At 56.2% G+C, this 16,169-nt stretch overlaps 8 protein-coding genes across 8 annotated transcripts; 3 read left to right on the top strand and 5 right to left on the bottom strand.

The window, feature by feature from the left end:
- Positions 1-41: 41 nt before the first annotated feature.
- On the top strand, positions 42-1,147 carry N7482_001780 (uncharacterized protein; the record flags this gene model as incomplete). Its single annotated transcript, XM_056683905.1, has 3 exons — positions 42-300; positions 403-617; positions 734-1,147. The coding sequence occupies 3 exons, from the start codon at positions 42-44 to the stop codon at positions 1,145-1,147; spliced, it is 888 nt and encodes a 295-aa protein (XP_056547511.1).
- Positions 1,148-1,906: 759 nt separating this feature from the next.
- N7482_001779 (PDK/BCKDK family protein kinase) lies at positions 1,907-3,693 on the bottom strand (the record flags this gene model as incomplete). The annotated part of the gene is made up of 3 exons (XM_056683904.1): positions 1,907-2,123; positions 2,262-3,262; positions 3,343-3,693. 3 exons carry the CDS (start codon positions 3,691-3,693, stop codon positions 1,907-1,909), a joined length of 1,569 nt encoding a protein of 522 aa, XP_056547510.1.
- A 125-nt stretch (positions 3,694-3,818) lies between these two features.
- On the bottom strand, positions 3,819-4,160 carry N7482_001778 (uncharacterized protein; the record flags this gene model as incomplete). Its single annotated transcript, XM_056683903.1, has 1 exon — positions 3,819-4,160. The coding sequence occupies one exon, from the start codon at positions 4,158-4,160 to the stop codon at positions 3,819-3,821; it is 342 nt and encodes a 113-aa protein (XP_056547509.1).
- Positions 4,161-5,189: 1,029 nt separating this feature from the next.
- On the top strand, positions 5,190-5,477 carry N7482_001777 (uncharacterized protein; the record flags this gene model as incomplete). The annotated part of the gene is made up of 1 exon (XM_056683902.1): positions 5,190-5,477. One exon carries the CDS (start codon positions 5,190-5,192, stop codon positions 5,475-5,477), a length of 288 nt encoding a protein of 95 aa, XP_056547508.1.
- A 1,494-nt stretch (positions 5,478-6,971) lies between these two features.
- ade13 (adenylosuccinase ADE13) lies at positions 6,972-8,961 on the bottom strand (the record flags this gene model as incomplete). Its single annotated transcript, XM_056683901.1, has 9 exons — positions 6,972-7,222; positions 7,295-7,352; positions 7,408-7,414; positions 7,469-7,547; positions 7,598-7,670; positions 7,720-7,836; positions 7,888-8,615; positions 8,729-8,807; positions 8,911-8,961. The coding sequence occupies 9 exons, from the start codon at positions 8,959-8,961 to the stop codon at positions 6,972-6,974; spliced, it is 1,443 nt and encodes a 480-aa protein (XP_056547507.1).
- A 287-nt stretch (positions 8,962-9,248) lies between these two features.
- Positions 9,249-11,265, bottom strand: N7482_001775 (EXO70 family protein; the record flags this gene model as incomplete). Its single annotated transcript, XM_056683900.1, has 3 exons — positions 9,249-10,630; positions 10,693-10,910; positions 10,982-11,265. 3 exons carry the CDS (start codon positions 11,263-11,265, stop codon positions 9,249-9,251), a joined length of 1,884 nt encoding a protein of 627 aa, XP_056547506.1.
- A 294-nt stretch (positions 11,266-11,559) lies between these two features.
- N7482_001774 (putative phospholipase A2 (PlaA)) lies at positions 11,560-13,947 on the top strand (the record flags this gene model as incomplete). The annotated part of the gene is made up of 1 exon (XM_056683899.1): positions 11,560-13,947. The coding sequence occupies one exon, from the start codon at positions 11,560-11,562 to the stop codon at positions 13,945-13,947; it is 2,388 nt and encodes a 795-aa protein (XP_056547505.1).
- A 338-nt stretch (positions 13,948-14,285) lies between these two features.
- N7482_001773 (putative phosphatidylinositol-3,4,5-trisphosphate 3-phosphatase) lies at positions 14,286-16,124 on the bottom strand (the record flags this gene model as incomplete). Its single annotated transcript, XM_056683898.1, has 3 exons — positions 14,286-15,892; positions 15,976-16,060; positions 16,122-16,124. 3 exons carry the CDS (start codon positions 16,122-16,124, stop codon positions 14,286-14,288), a joined length of 1,695 nt encoding a protein of 564 aa, XP_056547504.1.
- Between the last annotated feature and the right edge of the window lie 45 nt (positions 16,125-16,169).

Raw genomic sequence — 16,169 nt, 5'->3', positions numbered from 1 at the left:
ACTCAACCCTCGCCCCTTCATCTCCCGGACCTCCCATGACAATGTCCAACAACCCAACCGCCTCGGGAGGTACCACCCCCCTCCAAGTAATCCACATGGACACCGACACAGCCTCCGACTCAGAGCCACATTTGCAAGCCCCGCCCGTCCACACCTATATCCCGGTGGACACTGACTCTGAAGACGGCGGCATGCAGCTCGTACCAGCGGATGGCGAGCTCCTCCAGTTCGCGGAGGACGACAGCGACATCGAGTTCGATGCAAGGATCATGGGGGTTGCGATGGAGGAGGAGAGAGATGGTGAGTCCCTTCCCGGTGACAGCCATGATCATGTTGTGTAGATAAAATCATGCCACACCTTACGTATCTACAGCCAGCGGGACGGGGGGCTAACTCGAGCAGAGAATGATTTCACCACACACGCCATCAACCCGCACTCTGGCGCCCCGAACAGGCACAACACACCCTCGCAGCCGGGGAACAGGGACAATCTCGGTCCGCGCCCGCGCCCGCGCCGTCTCCGGACGCGCGCGAATCTGACCGAGGAGCAACATGCTGCGTTGGCCGTCCTGTCGAACTGGGAGCTCCTCGTCACGCACGCGCTCAACTCGCACCGCGTAAGTTTTCACCGTTTGATGAATACGATGCATATGATGCATACGATCCCGTCCATACATCAATACCTTCGGGACCCCGGACTCGGATTCTGACTCGGATGCTGACTCTGCACCAGACAATCCCCCAAACCCGCCGCCGCTTTCAAGCCAAGCTCCTGGCGCCCAGCAATCCAACGCTGGAAGACGAGCTCTACGCCTCGCGCTTCGTCGTCCCGGCCTCCAAATCCGAGCTGCTCCCGCCCGCTGCGCCGGGGCGGAACTACGAGATCGCCACGGGGGCGGATAATACCACGGCGTACCTGATCCCGGGCTCGTACCGGGAGGTCGTGGAGACGGATGAGAGCTCGTGGTGGCCGCAGGGGAAGCCGAGGGGGAAGAGGAAGAGTGATCGGGGTGGGCGGGGGCCGAGGGATGGGTCGGCGAGTGGGAGTGGGGAGAGTTCGAGGGTGGTGAGTCGGGGGTGGGAGTCGGGCTGCGTCGCGGGGGCCCGGGTAGGAAGTGGTGGAGGCAGGATTGATAGTGCAGTTTAATGGGGATACTGTTGTATTTTTCGAGAGAAACTGTAGCCTGTGCGACGTCACCTAAACCCCCATCTACGCTTATGAGTTATACTGTGCAGGTCATGGTCAATGGTCAAATCCACTGCCATCGGCAGTTATCCTATAACGATATATGCTCGCTAACACCAAATATCAAAGTACTATACAGAAACCAGAGCCCAAACTGACAATAACAATCCATCCGAAAGGGAGGGGGATGGAGGGGGGGAGAGACCCCGACGAAGAACAAGAGGGAGGAGGAAGCACGATCAGACGCGAGTAGACCAGGCGGTAGAGGGGGGGAGTAGATGGAGTGTGGGTGGAGTGTGGGTGTATGTGGTGAGGAATGGGTATCTCAGAAGGAAGGGAACCAAAGCCAAAGAAGACGACAAGCTTTGGCTGAAATTTTGTTTTATCGGCGTGTAAAATCGATCGGGGGTGACGGGCGCTCTCTCCCCCTCTTTCTAATTAATTTGTGCTATCCGCTGCACGCAGCTGGGCTCAGGTTGGGCTCCATCCCCAAGTGGTGTTGAACTCGGCTGTCGTGTTTCGTTCGTAAGACTTGCCGTTGTCCATGTGAACGAATACCAGTGAAATGAATAGAAGAAGGAAAGGTGAAGCCCGCGCGAATTGGCCACTAGGAAGTCCATCTGTCAGAAACTCCAGTCACGCAGACAGATCACCAAAACCGTTTTTTTTTTCTTTTTCAAACAAGCAAAAACAAGAAAACAAGGGATTGTCAGTGGTCTCTCACATCTCCTCTTCGTCTTTATGTCGCTGTTCCGAGTGGAAAAGACTCTCTGCGTCTCCGACTTGTTTGCGTTCCGAGACTTCCCGGCTGCGCATGCGGGACTGATGTGCCTGGACATTCATGGGCGTCAGTCCTCGAGAAGGCGCGGACTTGCGTGCCGGTTCAATATAGAAGGGGTGCAGGCGGTGCGAGGTTTTGAACCGGGTCCGGCCGTCTCTCATGACGGGTAGTTGTCATTGTAGGGGCTCCGAGCTGGAGGAGAGCCGGTTGAGGTGGAGGTAGACATCGGTGCCGTATCTGGAATAGATTAGTGGGGGTGATGGCGATGCCGGGGATGGGCGGATGTCTTCTTACCCTTCCATACTAATCAACTTGAGGTCGCCTCCAAAGTAGCGCGCGTACAGCCGACTGATGGGCAATCCGTAGCCGAAGCCCGCCATGGGTGCCTTGAAGTCGCTCTTATCAAAGTCGGGGTCGAGGCTGGGCGTCTGCTCCACGGTCGTGTACATATACGTCCACACCAGGGGGATTGCCGACCGGGGGATTCCACCACCCTCATCGGTGATCTTGATGGTGATATCTTCCTTACCCTCGGCCACAATCACCTTGGTCACGGGGAATTGGTCTCGGTCGGCACCGTGCTGCTCGACGACCGCTCGCAGCGAGTTCTTCAAGGTCTCGAAGAGCATGTGCGAGAGATGGCCCGGCACGTACATGAAGTTCAGATCGTCCTTGCAGACCAGCTGCACTTTGGGCGCTTCAAACAGACCATAGTAGTCCTCACAGACGAAGCGGGCGTTCTCGATGGCTTCCAGGGCGATATCGCGGACGTTGGTCTTGGTGCAGATGATGCCGACGTAGTTGGGATGTTTGACATGGGTTTGTTCCGTGAGCGCTATGTGTTGTCCGATTAACATTCGGATTCCGATGCGTGACATGTAGAACCGGTCGAGGAAGGACTGGATGGTCGAGTCGATCTGCATCCGCTGCCGCTCGCGTTTCCACTCCAGGATACCCTGGGCCACCGTTGTCACCACCCCGTCGTGACGTCGCTTGATCTGCTGGAGAGTTTTGGAGAAGCGCTGGTTGTAGTCGTTCAGCTCGGGGGGCCAGTCGCCGTGGTCCCCGGCGGGCACGAAATACCGGCGGCCCGCTGCGGCAACAGCGGCCGCCTTTCCGTTCCCGTTGATGGTGCCATTGGCAGTGGTGGCAGAGCGGTACTGGCCCTCGCGAACACTGGGGTTTTGCGTGGCCTCGGAGAGAATCTTGGAGGTGACGCCAGTCATGCGGCCCGGTCGCAACAGACGGTTCCTGACCTCTTGGGTCAGGGAGGGACGGGGGAGGGTGATGATTTCCTGCAGGGCCGGCCGTTTGTGAGTCACCCCACCCAGGGAAAAAGCAGAGAGCTGCCAAAACAGCCGATGGGCGGACCTACCTCAAATGATTGCGCATACCAATCCTGAACCTTCTTGATGGAGGGCATTTCACTGAGGCCATCGGGCAACTCGCCCAGGTCCTGGACTCGGTGCGCGAGACGAATGGGGAGTTCCTCGGAGAGGAATTGCGAAGCTCGGAACAGAGTGCCTGGAAGAACAATCAGTCGATAGTCGATCGCGGTCGCGAGATGAGAGAAGCATCGATTGCCGTGAAGAAGATCTGAGGGGGTGGGCATACCGGTTGAGGGCCGGTCGCCAAACTGGACCATCTGCCTCAGCGAGACGCCGGTTGCGGGGAAGCTGGCATAGTGCCTGATGGTTTCCATCAGGCGCTCTGACGGCTTCCACATCGTGCGACTTTTCAAGCCGGGGTGAAGAGAAGGGGGTTATTTCCAAAGGGGTCTCTCTCGTGTGGGTGGTTGGTGGTTGGAAGGGGGAAGAGGAAGAAGCTGAGTGTCGCGTGCGAAGGAGGTCGTTAGGGTGGATGACTGAGGGACTTCGGGGCGAATGGCATTGCCGAGGTTTGGGTTTGGGGGGGGACGAGTGGACGGTCCCGGCGCCCGCACCCTCCGGCGTCGGAGGAATTGGCCCAGCACCAGCGCAGTTCCGCGTAGAAAGTGCCGATATGCGAATCTACGTCAGATGACCACCGTTCATCGTCCTTCGATGGTCGTGCTCGGCCAATTGACTCTCTCCCAATGACCTTGCGATCTTCCGCCCCGTCGACCATGGGGTAGTTCGAGGCGCACTCAGGCAATGGAATGACAACAGCAGCAGCAGCAGCAGCAGCAGCAAGCATCATGATCGCAATAAGCATGGGTCGAAGATGATAGAATCCCAGATCGATCAATCCACATTCACTGGGCGCATGTGTCACTTTTCCCCCCGGATCTTCCCCTTTCGCCCGAAGGTGGGGCGATCACCGTGAAGACATCCCCGTCGCTCGCAGGGGCTTAGTCTGCTCGTTCGTCTAGGGTTCTCTCCTGAGTTCGTTAGTCAACTGTGGCTAGGGCCAGCCGTTGGGTACTTTTGTCGCACGACACTCCCCGCAGGCAATTCTGAGGACGCATTCCAGGAGCCCACTCAGAGTCCACTCGGATTCCAGTCTGCCGCTGCAATGATGCCATGATGCGATGGTGCCCGGTGATGGGCATCCGATCTTCCCATCGCGACCTCTGATAGATCTATACAGCTTTTGAAGTCTACCTACCTCCTCCTCCCCCCGTCCCCCCACCAATCTCGTCCCTCCTCTGTGAGATAACGCGATCCCGCTTCGATTTCCCCGTCCGCCCCTTCGCCGATCGGTGCAGCAGCCCTCGGCGGATCCGTGGAGACTCAAGATTCCCTTTTCGAGCTCTTGCTGCTTCCTGGCGGTGGGACCCCTCGCTTTTCTGGGTACTCTTTTTTCCTTTCTTCTCTCTCTTGTGTCTCGCTCGCTTGTGGGTGGGCATATTTCTCGTGGATTTGGGGGTTTATCCTCTTTTCTCTTTTCTCTTCTCTTTCATCCCCGTTTGAGAACATCCTCGTGTGGACGTCCATCGCAGAAAGGCCCCCCTCCTCCCCCCCTAAAAGACACGCCCTAAGCGCAAGCGACTCGGAAGACAACCGTCTACCCCCTCCACGCTACTGGGCCTCTAATTTTTTCTACGGTCGATTTGGGACGGTATTGGCCTTCACCTGTCACCTTATTACATCCGCAATCCCCCCCACCTCGGTTCTCTTTTGTTGTATACTTCCCTTGGGATCGATTGCATTTGCCAACCACCCCCTCCAACCCCCACCGGGGTTTTTTTTTTTTTTTTTTTTTTCTCTGCCACTTTTTCGCAGTCCTTACCACTTGCAAACCATGTCTCGCCGTCGAACTTCCCACAGCGAGCCCATGAACGAGGCCGTGGCATATCCATTCTCCTCTACGGCCAACGGCCAAATGCCCGCGCCGCCGCGCCGCGGGCCCATCGAGGGTCCCAATGGCCGCCGTCTCATCCGGCGCGTCACCTGGCGCTCGTCCACCTACAAGCTGATGGCGTCGCTGTGGGTGCTGGGCGTGCTCTACATCCTCTGGCTCATCCGGGACCTGTTCTACTTGCCGTTCACCCCGTCCGAGTCGAGCCCGCCCGCCTCGGCTGATGCATGAGTTGGGGCTCTGTCTCGTGCTGGGGTGCATGGACGGGGGATGACGGGGTATGGGGTACTATGGCTGGCTATGCGCCTCTATTCGGCCCGGTCGGGGTGCTTTCAGCTGTTCTGCGGTATCGTGGGATCTTCGAATCTTCGAATCTTCGAGCCCTCGGGGCTCCCTGCGCGCGGCTGCGTTTCATGATGTGTATCGGTCTCTGCTCCGTGCACTGGGTGGCATGATCGTGCTCCCATTGCCCTCTCTCTCTCTCTCTCTCTCTCTCTCTCTCTCTGAAACCACGCACGAATTGGGTCTCTTCGGACCAGCATGAGGCTGGCGAAAGGGTACTTCTATTCGGCTGTGGATAAGTGGATGAGGGATGAGGGATGAGGGCCGATGGCTGAGAAATGGAAGCGGCCCCGCTGGTTCACAGGCATTCGGCGGGAGAGAGGTCCGTGGCGCTTCCAATGCCAAAATGGCCACAGCGAAAGGGGGCACGAGCGGCTTGTTCCAAAGCTCTCACAGCCCTCGGCTCTCCCGGCAGCCCCTCCGATGCCTCCAGGACGGTGGGCAGGCGCAATTCCCACCCGCCGTTCCTCTCCCAGCGGCACACGTCTTCACACGACCCCATGGCCTTCAAAACACATCATCCCAGCCTGAACAGCTGTCTTTGTGTGCGATGATGCAACCATGCAGCCTGACACTGGGCGATCGGTTAGTCTGGAAGCCCAATCGACCGGGGAGCTCGACCGTCCTGCAGACCGACGATCGGGCATTGCGTCCCGGCACCTTTTACCCCCCTTACCCCCCCCCCCCCCCCGGCGGCGGCCCCACCACCTCCTTCCTTTGCAGCGCCCCCCAGCGATCTCGACTGCGCTGAATTGCCTCGCTTCCCAGGGTTGAACTCCCCGGTTTCCACCCCTGGGCTTTTTGAACGTGGACATATTATCTGGCTTTTACTTGCGTACGGTTTGCATGCGCATAGCGTTTCCCTTTTGTTGGATGCCTTGAATCACGGCCCGATGACCTTGGATTTTGCATAGCCTTTTTTCTTTTCTTTTCCTTTCTTTTCCGCTCCTTCCGTTTGTTTTTTCTTCTCTAATCTTTGACTCCTTGTATAAAGGTTGGGGCATTTTCCTTCAGCGGCTAGTGGATCATGATTGGATGCTGTTAGGCTCTCTTCGCCCGTTTCATGCTGCATCTTGTGCCTTTTCTTCATAGTTAGAACGGGTGGTTCTTTTGATTGATCATGGTCTCTACATCTGCTATACCTTAATTGATAATGGCCGTCCCCCGAAGCGATACGATCCCGTCGAGTCTAGTCCTCCTGTCCATGGCCAGATGAGAAGGAAAAAAAAAGAATCTCATTTCATAGCGCGTATCACTGGCCAATATACAACTCCTGCCCTCTATACCGTCCGTCGTATTTTATGGCAACATTCAGTTCATGTTCATGCCGCGCTCACACACTGCTTCTATCCAGCTGGGGCCGACTAGGTGTCCACGAGGCACTTAAACGTGCAGGGCAGAGGTTTCGCCCTTGGCAATGTGCGAGGCGTACGGCTTAATGGCGGCAACAACCTCGGTGGTGGTGAACTTCTCGACCTGCTGGGGAGCACGGCCGACGAAGGTGGAGGCGTCGAGGAGGCTGTCCAGCTCAGGAAGGATGGGGTTGAAGAAGGCGGTGCGGCGGATGCGGTCGAGCAGGTCGTTGTCTTTACCGTGCTTCTTGACATTGTCGGCGGCTTGGTGGGAGAGGACACCTAGAAAGCGGCAAAAAAGAAATTCTCGCGTGAGACGGTGCTTGCGGATGGAGTTAGGAGTGGACCACTTACGAATCTCCTCGTGGGCGTCCTGACGGGAGAGACCCTTCTTCACGCAGGCCATGATAATCTGGAGACGATTAGCATTGGCAAATTGTGTGTCAATAAATTCCATAAGCGCGTACATTCTCACTGTAGACATGTTAGCTCTCTGTCTTGCACAGACGGGAATCATTGGGGACTTACGTCGCCATAAAGGGAAGCTCATCGTTGACGTGGCGCTTGATAACTTCGGGGTAGACGACAAAGCCGGAGCTGACATTGTCTGGGGAATGTTAGAACAGAGCGTTTAGATGACTTGATGTGAGGACATACTCAGCAGGATGAGACAGGCATCAGCGGTCAGGTAGAGCTCGGGAATACTGATACGGCGGATGGCGCTGTCGTCCTAGTACAAGTTAGTAATACGTTCCAACTCAGCTTTGAAAGGCACGTACCAGCGAGCGCTCAAACCACTGAGCGGAGTAGGTGTCCAGACAATCCTTAGGCAGGTTTTGGAGGTGACGTCCCAGCGAGCACAGACGCTCCGAGCGCATGGGGTTACGTTTGTAAGCCTAGTAAGAGTAAGCAGCCGTATTCACAAGTAATTGGCCAATCACGCTTACCATGGCACTGCTACCAATCTGATCCTTCTCGAAAGGCTCCTCAACCTCCTTGAGCATGGCCAGGTGACGGATGTCAATACCAATGCGCTCGCAGGTAGAGCCGAAGGAGCCAAGAGCATTGCCGACGTCGACATCGATCTTACGCGAGTAGGTCTGCGAGGAGATGATGAAGGCGGAGCTGAAGCCAGCCTTCTCGGTGACAAGCTCATCCAGCTTCTCAACCTTGGCGTGGTCGCCCTCGAAGATCTGCAGGAAAGAGGCCTGGGTACCAGTGGTGCCCTTGACACCACGGAATCGCAGGTCATCGCGAGCGCGCTCGAGGTTGCGCAGATCCATCAGCAGATCCTGGATCCACAGACAAGCACGCTTGCCAACGGTAACCAGCTGGGCGGGCTGACCGTGGGTGAAACCCAGGCAGGGCAGGTCCTTGTACTGCTGGGCGAACTGGGACAGCTTGTCGACGACGACGGCCAGCTTGGGGATAAGAATGTCGAGACCGTCCCGGAGCAGGATGAGGTCGGCATTATCAGTGCAGTAGCACGAAGTGGCACCCCAGTGGATGATACCAGCGGCGGCTGGGGCGACCTGGCCGAAAGCGTGGACGTGGGCCATGACATCGTGGCGGCGGCGCTTCTCCTCCTCGGCGGCAACCTTGAACTCGTCGTCCTGGATAGTGGCATGAGCCTTCATCTGCTCGATTGCATCGTCGGTGATAGGCAGTCCAAGCTCTAGAACAGCAAAACCGAGTCAATTGAATCCTTCGTTTGTTTCATGCCCCCAAATTTGCATCGAATGTCGGTGCAGCCCTCAACTCAACCCTCCAGGCTGGTATATAACGTACCCTTCTGGGACTCTGCGAGCCAGATCCACAGCTTGCGCCATGTTGAGAACCGCATGCGAGGCGAGAACAGATACTTCATCTCAGTGCCTAGTCCATTGAAAGCAAACGATCATTAGCCATAGACTCAACCCCCCGGATTTCGGGTCCCCCTCATCGGGCGGGCGGCCGGAGGAGTGACTTACTCGCATAGCGCGAGTTGAGGGGGTCTGGTAGACATCGTTGCTGGCGGACATGATGCCGGGACTTATCGGAAAGTACCCGAGAGACGAATTGAGTGACAGGATCGACTGGAAAAGAGAGGGCGAAGCAATGTGCGATCTAGGAAATTTTGCTGCGAGGCCGGGTTAGCGGGGCTTATCACGTTATCGCAAGGTTGAGGCGCGGGCAAGTCACGTGTATACTATGGTGGGATGATCTGTACTCCGTAGAGCAAAGCGTTTATCTGGCGGCTTGATTATGGTATTATTGGCTTGAAGAGAGAGAAAAGAAAGCTATGGATGCAACAGTACAATACTAGAGCCTAAGACAGCTGCGCCAGCTGCACCGCAAGGCTTGCCTTGTCGTACTTGATGTACTTGCCCCGACCCTTGTCGATCTCGACATAGCGATCATAGAAGCGCGCATAGAGCGGCTCGAGAACAGCCTGCAGCTCTCGGCTTAGCACAGAGCGCACCTCCCGCTCCATATAAAGGTTCTTGTGCCGAGAAAGCATATCCTCGAAGCTCGCGTTGAACGATTTGAACTTTTCCTTGATGGCATCCCGATCGCGCGACGACAGATTTTTGACGATCGCGCTGGAATCCACCGCGCCACCTGAGGTGGGCCGCGCACCGGTTCGCGAGGTGTACTGCACGTCCAGCAAGAATTGTGATGTCTCCTTCCACGCATCGAGGTAAGTCGATGTGGCGCGTTTGCGGAAGGTATCAATTCGGGCGATACTATCTGGCGCACCGAGATAACGTGCCAGCTCGGGACTCTGTCTGATCGAACGGTCGACAACACAAAACACGTTGGACAAGAATACACCAAGCGCAGCCTTCGACCGGTGGAAGGCTCGGCCGCGGGCTTCTAGTGAGGTCATGAGCGCCTCAATCATGTCCAGAATGAAGTGGGAGAAAAGGGTGCCACTGTCGGGACCGACATCTAACGGAGCAGCGCCAGCAGTGTTTGACTTGGAACGCCAATTTCCATCTCCAAGCGAGGTTAAAATAGACGCTAGGGGGCCTGAGTAGCCGGTCAAAGTAGCTAAAGAGCTCATCACCTCCTCAACCAGAGGGACAGAACCACCATCAGGGGGCAGGGACGTGTTGGCAGCCTTGCGCTTGGTCTCTTCGAGTAGCTCCGAAAGTGAAGACTTGGCAGTCTCACGAACCGGACGCAAAGCTTCTATCAGTAGACTCTTGAGCTCTGCAGTCTTTGAGTCGATTCGGTAAGACATTGCCGTCACAATCTCGATAATCTCAAAGGCCAAGAAGCAGTCCGTCATCAGATTTGCCTTGATGTACTGGTTAAGCTCCCGTAGTGTCTTTGAGTAATCTCCCATGGCCGAGAGGAAGGTGGCCTGTAGAGCGAGGCCTTGCTGATCCCCGGTCAAGATTTGCACGATAATCCCATGTTCTGTAACGATAAAGCCTTCTAAAGCATTCGAATAGATCCCAATTCCGTTTGTGCCTTGCTTGTATGGACCATCGGTCGGTCTTCGCTTGACGGTGTTCAGTGATGCAATTGATAGATTTTGTAGGCTAGCGGTGATATACGGCCCGCGCACTTCTGCATATATCTTCATCGCAGGATTCTCCCCTTTCACGCGCTGCAATCCATGGATTGATGCCGACCCGATTGCCGAGCACAGCGGTGCCAAGTGTGAAATCGTGTCTTCGGGAAGGGAGGGGAATGGGAGTTCTGAGAGCGCCCGGGTCAGTTATTCGTTCGCAAAGGGTTGTGCAGCCAGGACAAATGCCCACCTTTGGTCAAGTAGTGTAGCGGCTCGATAGGCGTGACATGTTGCTTCAATTCACTCCGGAGATCATCTTGTAACATGTTGCTTCCTGTGCTCAGAAGTGCGTTAAAGTCCGACATCGCTTTCTGGTTCGACCTGAGGTTCGTCGCATTGAGGTCGACCAGCGCCTTTTCAACACGTTTCATCGCCGACAGGTACTGCGAAAGACCGGAGCTCTGTGGCCTTTAGGAATGAATTCAGTCAGTCTATCTCCTAGCAAGCTTGTCTTGAGGGCAGCCTTGAGGTAGTCTTACCCTGAGCGGATGATGCCCTCCTCTCGGCTCTTCGCGTCGAGCGGCTGGCGCAGACGGTCGATAGCATCGTTGACCTTATCGATATTGCTATTGGTAATCTGAAGTGATTGCGTATTGCTGTAGATCGGTCCAATGGCCTCCTTCACGACCTTGCCGCTGGTCTCCAGGCGCACAAGAGAGCCTTGGATCTTTTTGGTGAGACGGTTCAGTTTCTCGAGATTGGCGTAGAGCACCTCCACCTCCGCGCTCTCCTCCGCATAGGCGGTATTCCTGGGGGCTACCATGGTTTCTCAACGGCAGAAAAGATACAAGGCCGAGTCACCAGGAGCCGTCATGTCTCCCGGGTGTGGGGTCCACGAGGGATGTTTGGCCGCAGCAACTCGATAAGCTCTGCCCCGGACGGCGTTCGCGCTAGCCCCAAAGAGGTATATATCGGCCCGTCTGTGATCCCGTCAATTATCACATGACATGTCGTCATCCCCGCGGCTGCAGTAGACGAGCACCAATGATGGCCTGGCACTGGCCAAGCTTGTTGCATGCATGTCGCAGCTGCTTCTACGCGCTCCTCTTTCGCCAAAATGAGGGCTGCAAGGGTTTCACGTCTTGGCTGGACGGTTCCTCCTGCTGCCCTCGCCGCCTACACTGCGGGAGAGTGGAATAGACGTCTGCCGCAAAGTGCTGGCTTTACCACTGCTTCTGCTCAATACGAGGCCAATTCCGAGTCGCGAAGCTATCCGTCCAGTAGCAAGAAGGGCCATGAACACAGCGACCATGATTCTGTGTGGTTTAAGATTGTGCAGAAGCTCGATGAGGTCAAGCACACGGTTGGTGCTGGAGGGTGGGGAGACCTTGGGGGAAGCATTACCGACTACATCGTGCCCGACTGGACGCGGATGCTTCCGGCGATAGCCCAGAAACTCCAGCGGGAGCTTTCAATGGCTCCTGGCTCACTGGCAGATGATATTTGGAAGGAGTCGCAAGATCCGGAGATCAACCCAGAGATCTTAAGAGATGCCAGGGTGCGGGTGAGCGGCGATCTTTGCAAGGAGGAGCTAGCATTCAGGAAAAAACGCCAACACCACGCGGTGAAGGCATTGGCTTCATATCTTGGCATTCCCGAGGAGGAAATCCACCCAGAAGATGTCCCGGTCATTGCCATGTGCGGCTCCGGGGGCGGGCTACGTGCCCTGGTCGCAGGAACCGGATCGTACCTGGCTGCTCAGGAAGCCGGGTTGTGGGACTGTGTTACCTACACGGCTGGGGTCAGCGGCAGCTGCTGGCTGCAGACCCTCTATCATTCTTCCCTCGCCGACGGGAACTTCAACAGGCTCGTTGATCACCTGAAGAATCGGCTGGGTGTCCACATCGCCTTCCCGCCGGCAGCCCTTAATTTGCTGACCACAGCGCCGACCAATAAGTTCCTTCTCAGCGGCCTCGTTGAGAAGCTGAAAGCAGACCCAGGCGCGGACTTTGGATTGGTGGATATTTATGGCCTGCTGCTTGCTGCGCGACTCTTGGTTCCTCGAGGAGAACTGGGTGTTTCAGATCGGGATCTCAAGATCTCAAATCAGCAGGCCAATCTGTTGGATGGCGCGCATCCAATGCCTATCTATACTGCAGTACGACATGAGATTCCTGTGTTGGATGGAGATAGCCAGGAGGCCAAACATACAAAGCCGGAAGATTTGATGAGAGAAGCCAAAAGCGAGTCCTGGTTCCAGTGGTTTGAATTCACTCCATACGAATTCTTCTGTGAAGAACTCAATGCTGGAATTCCTACTTGGGCATTGGGACGTCACTTCAATGCAGGGCGTAATGAGCTGCCTTCCGATGCCTACCCCATCCCCGAGCTGCGGGTTCCAGGACTGATGGGAATCTGGGGCAGTGCCTTCTGCGCAACTCTATCTCACTACTACAAAGAGATTCGACCCTTGGTCAAAGGTCTTGCTGGGTTTGGAGGAATTGACTCCCTCATCCAGGGCAAAAATGAAGACTTGGTTCGGGTGCATCCCATCGATCCTGCAGCCATTCCCAACTACGTGATGGGTATGAAAGACCAACTTCCTGCCTCTTGCCCAGAGTCCATATTCCAGAACAAGCACCTGCGTCTTATGGATGCTGGCATGAGTAACAATTTACCCATCTACCCGCTGATTCGGCCAGGCCGAGATGTGGATGTCATTGTCGCCTTTGATGCATCTGCCGATATCAAGCAGGAGAACTGGCTCTCTGTCGTGGACGGTTACGCCCGACAACGAGGTATCAAGGGCTGGCCCATTGGTGCCGGATGGCCTAGAGCAACCGAGAGTCTTGCAGCCACGGAAAAAGCGCTCCGAGAGTCGCAGGACATCACGGACGAACAAGCCAACCAGAAGATCGCCGACTCACAGCACAAAAAAGCAGATGTCTCGAAGCAGCCCAAGCCAGCTAGTGCTGCTGACACGGACCTTGGATACTGCAATATCTGGGTCGGTACCCAGGAGGAGCGCATCTCGGAGGACGAACCTCCGCCTTCGAAGCGCCTTTTTCACCCCGAGCACGGCGACGATCACTCCGAATCCGACTTCCACCTCATGAGACCCGAGGCCGGAATTGCTGTTGTCTACTTCCCTCTCATCCCTAACCCCTCGGCCCCAAATCTACCACCGACCCCTAAGACCCGCCCGCTCGCAGCCGCCCACTCCCTTCGACAGAATCGCAGCCAAACCAAGGACCCGGCTAACCCGGTTGCCTCTCATCCCAACTCGATTGACCCCAATGTGGATGATTTCCTGTCCACCTGGAACTTCATTTACACGCCCGAACAGATCGACTCTGTCGTGGGACTGGCCAAGGCCAATTTCTCTCAGGGCAAGGATCAGGTCCGCCGTGTGGTCCGCGCGGTCTATGAGCGGAAGAGATCTGATCGGCTGCGTCGCGAGCAAGAGGAGTCTCGGAAACGTATGGAGGGCTTTGTCCCTCTGTAGAAGCATGATTACGCCAATAGACGAACAGGCGTTGGTGCTGTGGCACCGCACGATTCTTGCAGTTTTTTTTTTTTTTAATATCCGTTGGTGATTTGTTAGAATATTTGGTCTGACTGGGACCCGCCCCGTTATGTACTAACGCTCTCCTTTTGTTTATTACTCTGCTTATAATACCTGCAATAGCTAGCGAGCAATTTCTGGTAGGAGAAAGTATGCGAATATCGATATGTCCCACTCATCTCGTGTAAAACAAGGCTCATAGTGCCCACACCCGCAGGCAGTAGGTATATATATATATGCTACCTATTAAATCTAACGTTTACACTTTCCTCTTGTTCTCACGACCCTTTGGAGTCGTGTGCTGCCTCCTTACCCTCTTTCTCTTTCTCCTCATCTTCGTTCTGAAAATAAGACTGCACCCCTTCCAGATCCCCATTCCCCTCCACTTTCTGCATCGCAGCCTTTGCCTTCCTCGCCCTCCCCTGATCATCCGTGACCGACCGTGTCTCATCCTCACTGCCCGCCAGACTAACATCTTTGCTTTCGTTCGTCTGCTTCCGCAGTCCCAGTTGCCGCCCAAGCTCATGGACCGAGTCTGTGCTCACAGCTAGCAACGTAGACGCCGTGGCGCTGAGGCCAGCCCCGAAAACCTCCGACTGGGAAGATTCTTTCAGGTCCGCTTGCTTGGCCGGAGGTTTATTCTCCTGCTCAGGCTCCTCCCCGCCTTGCTTGCCCCGCCAATCAGCAGGCACGCTCTCAGGAACAGGCTCGCCGGGCTTCGGCTCGCTAATAGGTCTCCCCGCAGCAACAGTCGCATCTTTTTGCCCATCCTGGTCGGACGGATACCGCCAGACCACTTTCAGCCGCTCGAATGCGCGGATCCCCTTTCTTGCGCTCCCCTTGATGCCGTCCATGGCATCCCACTCAATTTCGAAGATGCCCGAGTCATGCTCGGCGCCGCCTTCGAAGTACGCGTTGAACCATACGTGCGCGACGGAGGTTACCATAGCGAAGCCGGTATAAGAGACTTTACTGCGACGCTCGAAGTCGATGTTTACATCTGACTGTGGGACGATAATGCGCTTGGTGGGCCGGAATATCACAGTAGAGAGGCTGGGGGAGGTTGTTGTTGCGCGGTGGGCGAGCTCGGACGCGGAGCTGGACGAGTCGGATTGTGAGGGCGGCGACCATGTCGCAGAGGCGTTGATAGGCTGGGCCAATTTCGCTTCTTTGCTGTCGGCGCGGTTTTGGGTGGGTGGTGTACCGCCCTCGCCGACTTCGACCACGGTGCGCTCCTTGCGGTGGAAGAGATGGAAGCATTTGATCTTCTTGCCCTCGTCCACATACCCTTCCACTGCGACTTTGACGCCATCTCGCAAGCCCCAGATGTGAATCTCAAGGATCTCCACCGGCCGCTCCACATACTGTTTCTCCAGCTGATTCGTCCACCGGTCGATATACCCGACATACCGTAGCTGGCTCGGGATGCTGACGCCGTCCCCGAAGTTAACGCGCATGCGCCGCTCCGTGAATCTTTGAAGTGCATCCTCCTTCTTCCAACCTTCTTCGCTAATTAAATATGCGGTTGCGATAGTCCCACTGCGGCCCTTGCCCGCCTTGCAGTGGACGACGGCAACTCTTTTCTCTGCCTTCGAGCCGCTTGTGGGTGTGTCTTCGCCTTTCGCGTCTAATCGATGTACCCAGTTCCGCATGCTGCCCATGATATTCGGGATCAGCCCAAAGGGCGGCGGGTGGTGATCGGGCCAGGGAAAGTGGTGGATTCGACCGTAGACCTCAGAATCCGGGTACCCAGTGCCCTCGGCGCGGAACTCCCAGATACACCAGTTCTCACCATGTTTGGAGTCGAGGAAGGTGACTAGCGCGTCGAGTGGGTTGCGATATGCTCGTTGGGGGTATGTTGCGGACGGGCCTGAGGTTGCGATGACTGCGGAGCGGGGAACGGTGGTGTTAGTTTGGGTGGTCGGCGTAGTTGAGAGTCACACCAAGACGGAACGGGAATTATATTACTGTTGTCTGTCACATAGCACAGATCCAGGCCGGCCTCCGCGTGCTGGAGACGTGGACCCGCCACGATCTGTCGGAGGATGGAGGACTGCGCGCAGGTGCGGTGTTAGTTAGCGCGTCCTCGCGTCCGGGGGAGACAGGGGTTGTACCATGCTGCGCGAGTCGAGAAACTCAGCTCGCGGGGGGAATTCAGAGCC

The sequence above is a fragment of the Penicillium canariense genome (assembly GCF_028826845.1).
Source record: "Penicillium canariense strain IBT 26290 chromosome Unknown utg000001l_segment0_segment0, whole genome shotgun sequence".
Taxonomy (NCBI): domain Eukaryota; kingdom Fungi; phylum Ascomycota; class Eurotiomycetes; order Eurotiales; family Aspergillaceae; genus Penicillium; species Penicillium canariense.
Note: the sequence above shows the minus strand (reverse complement) of the source record. Positions and strands in the feature narration are given on the sequence as shown.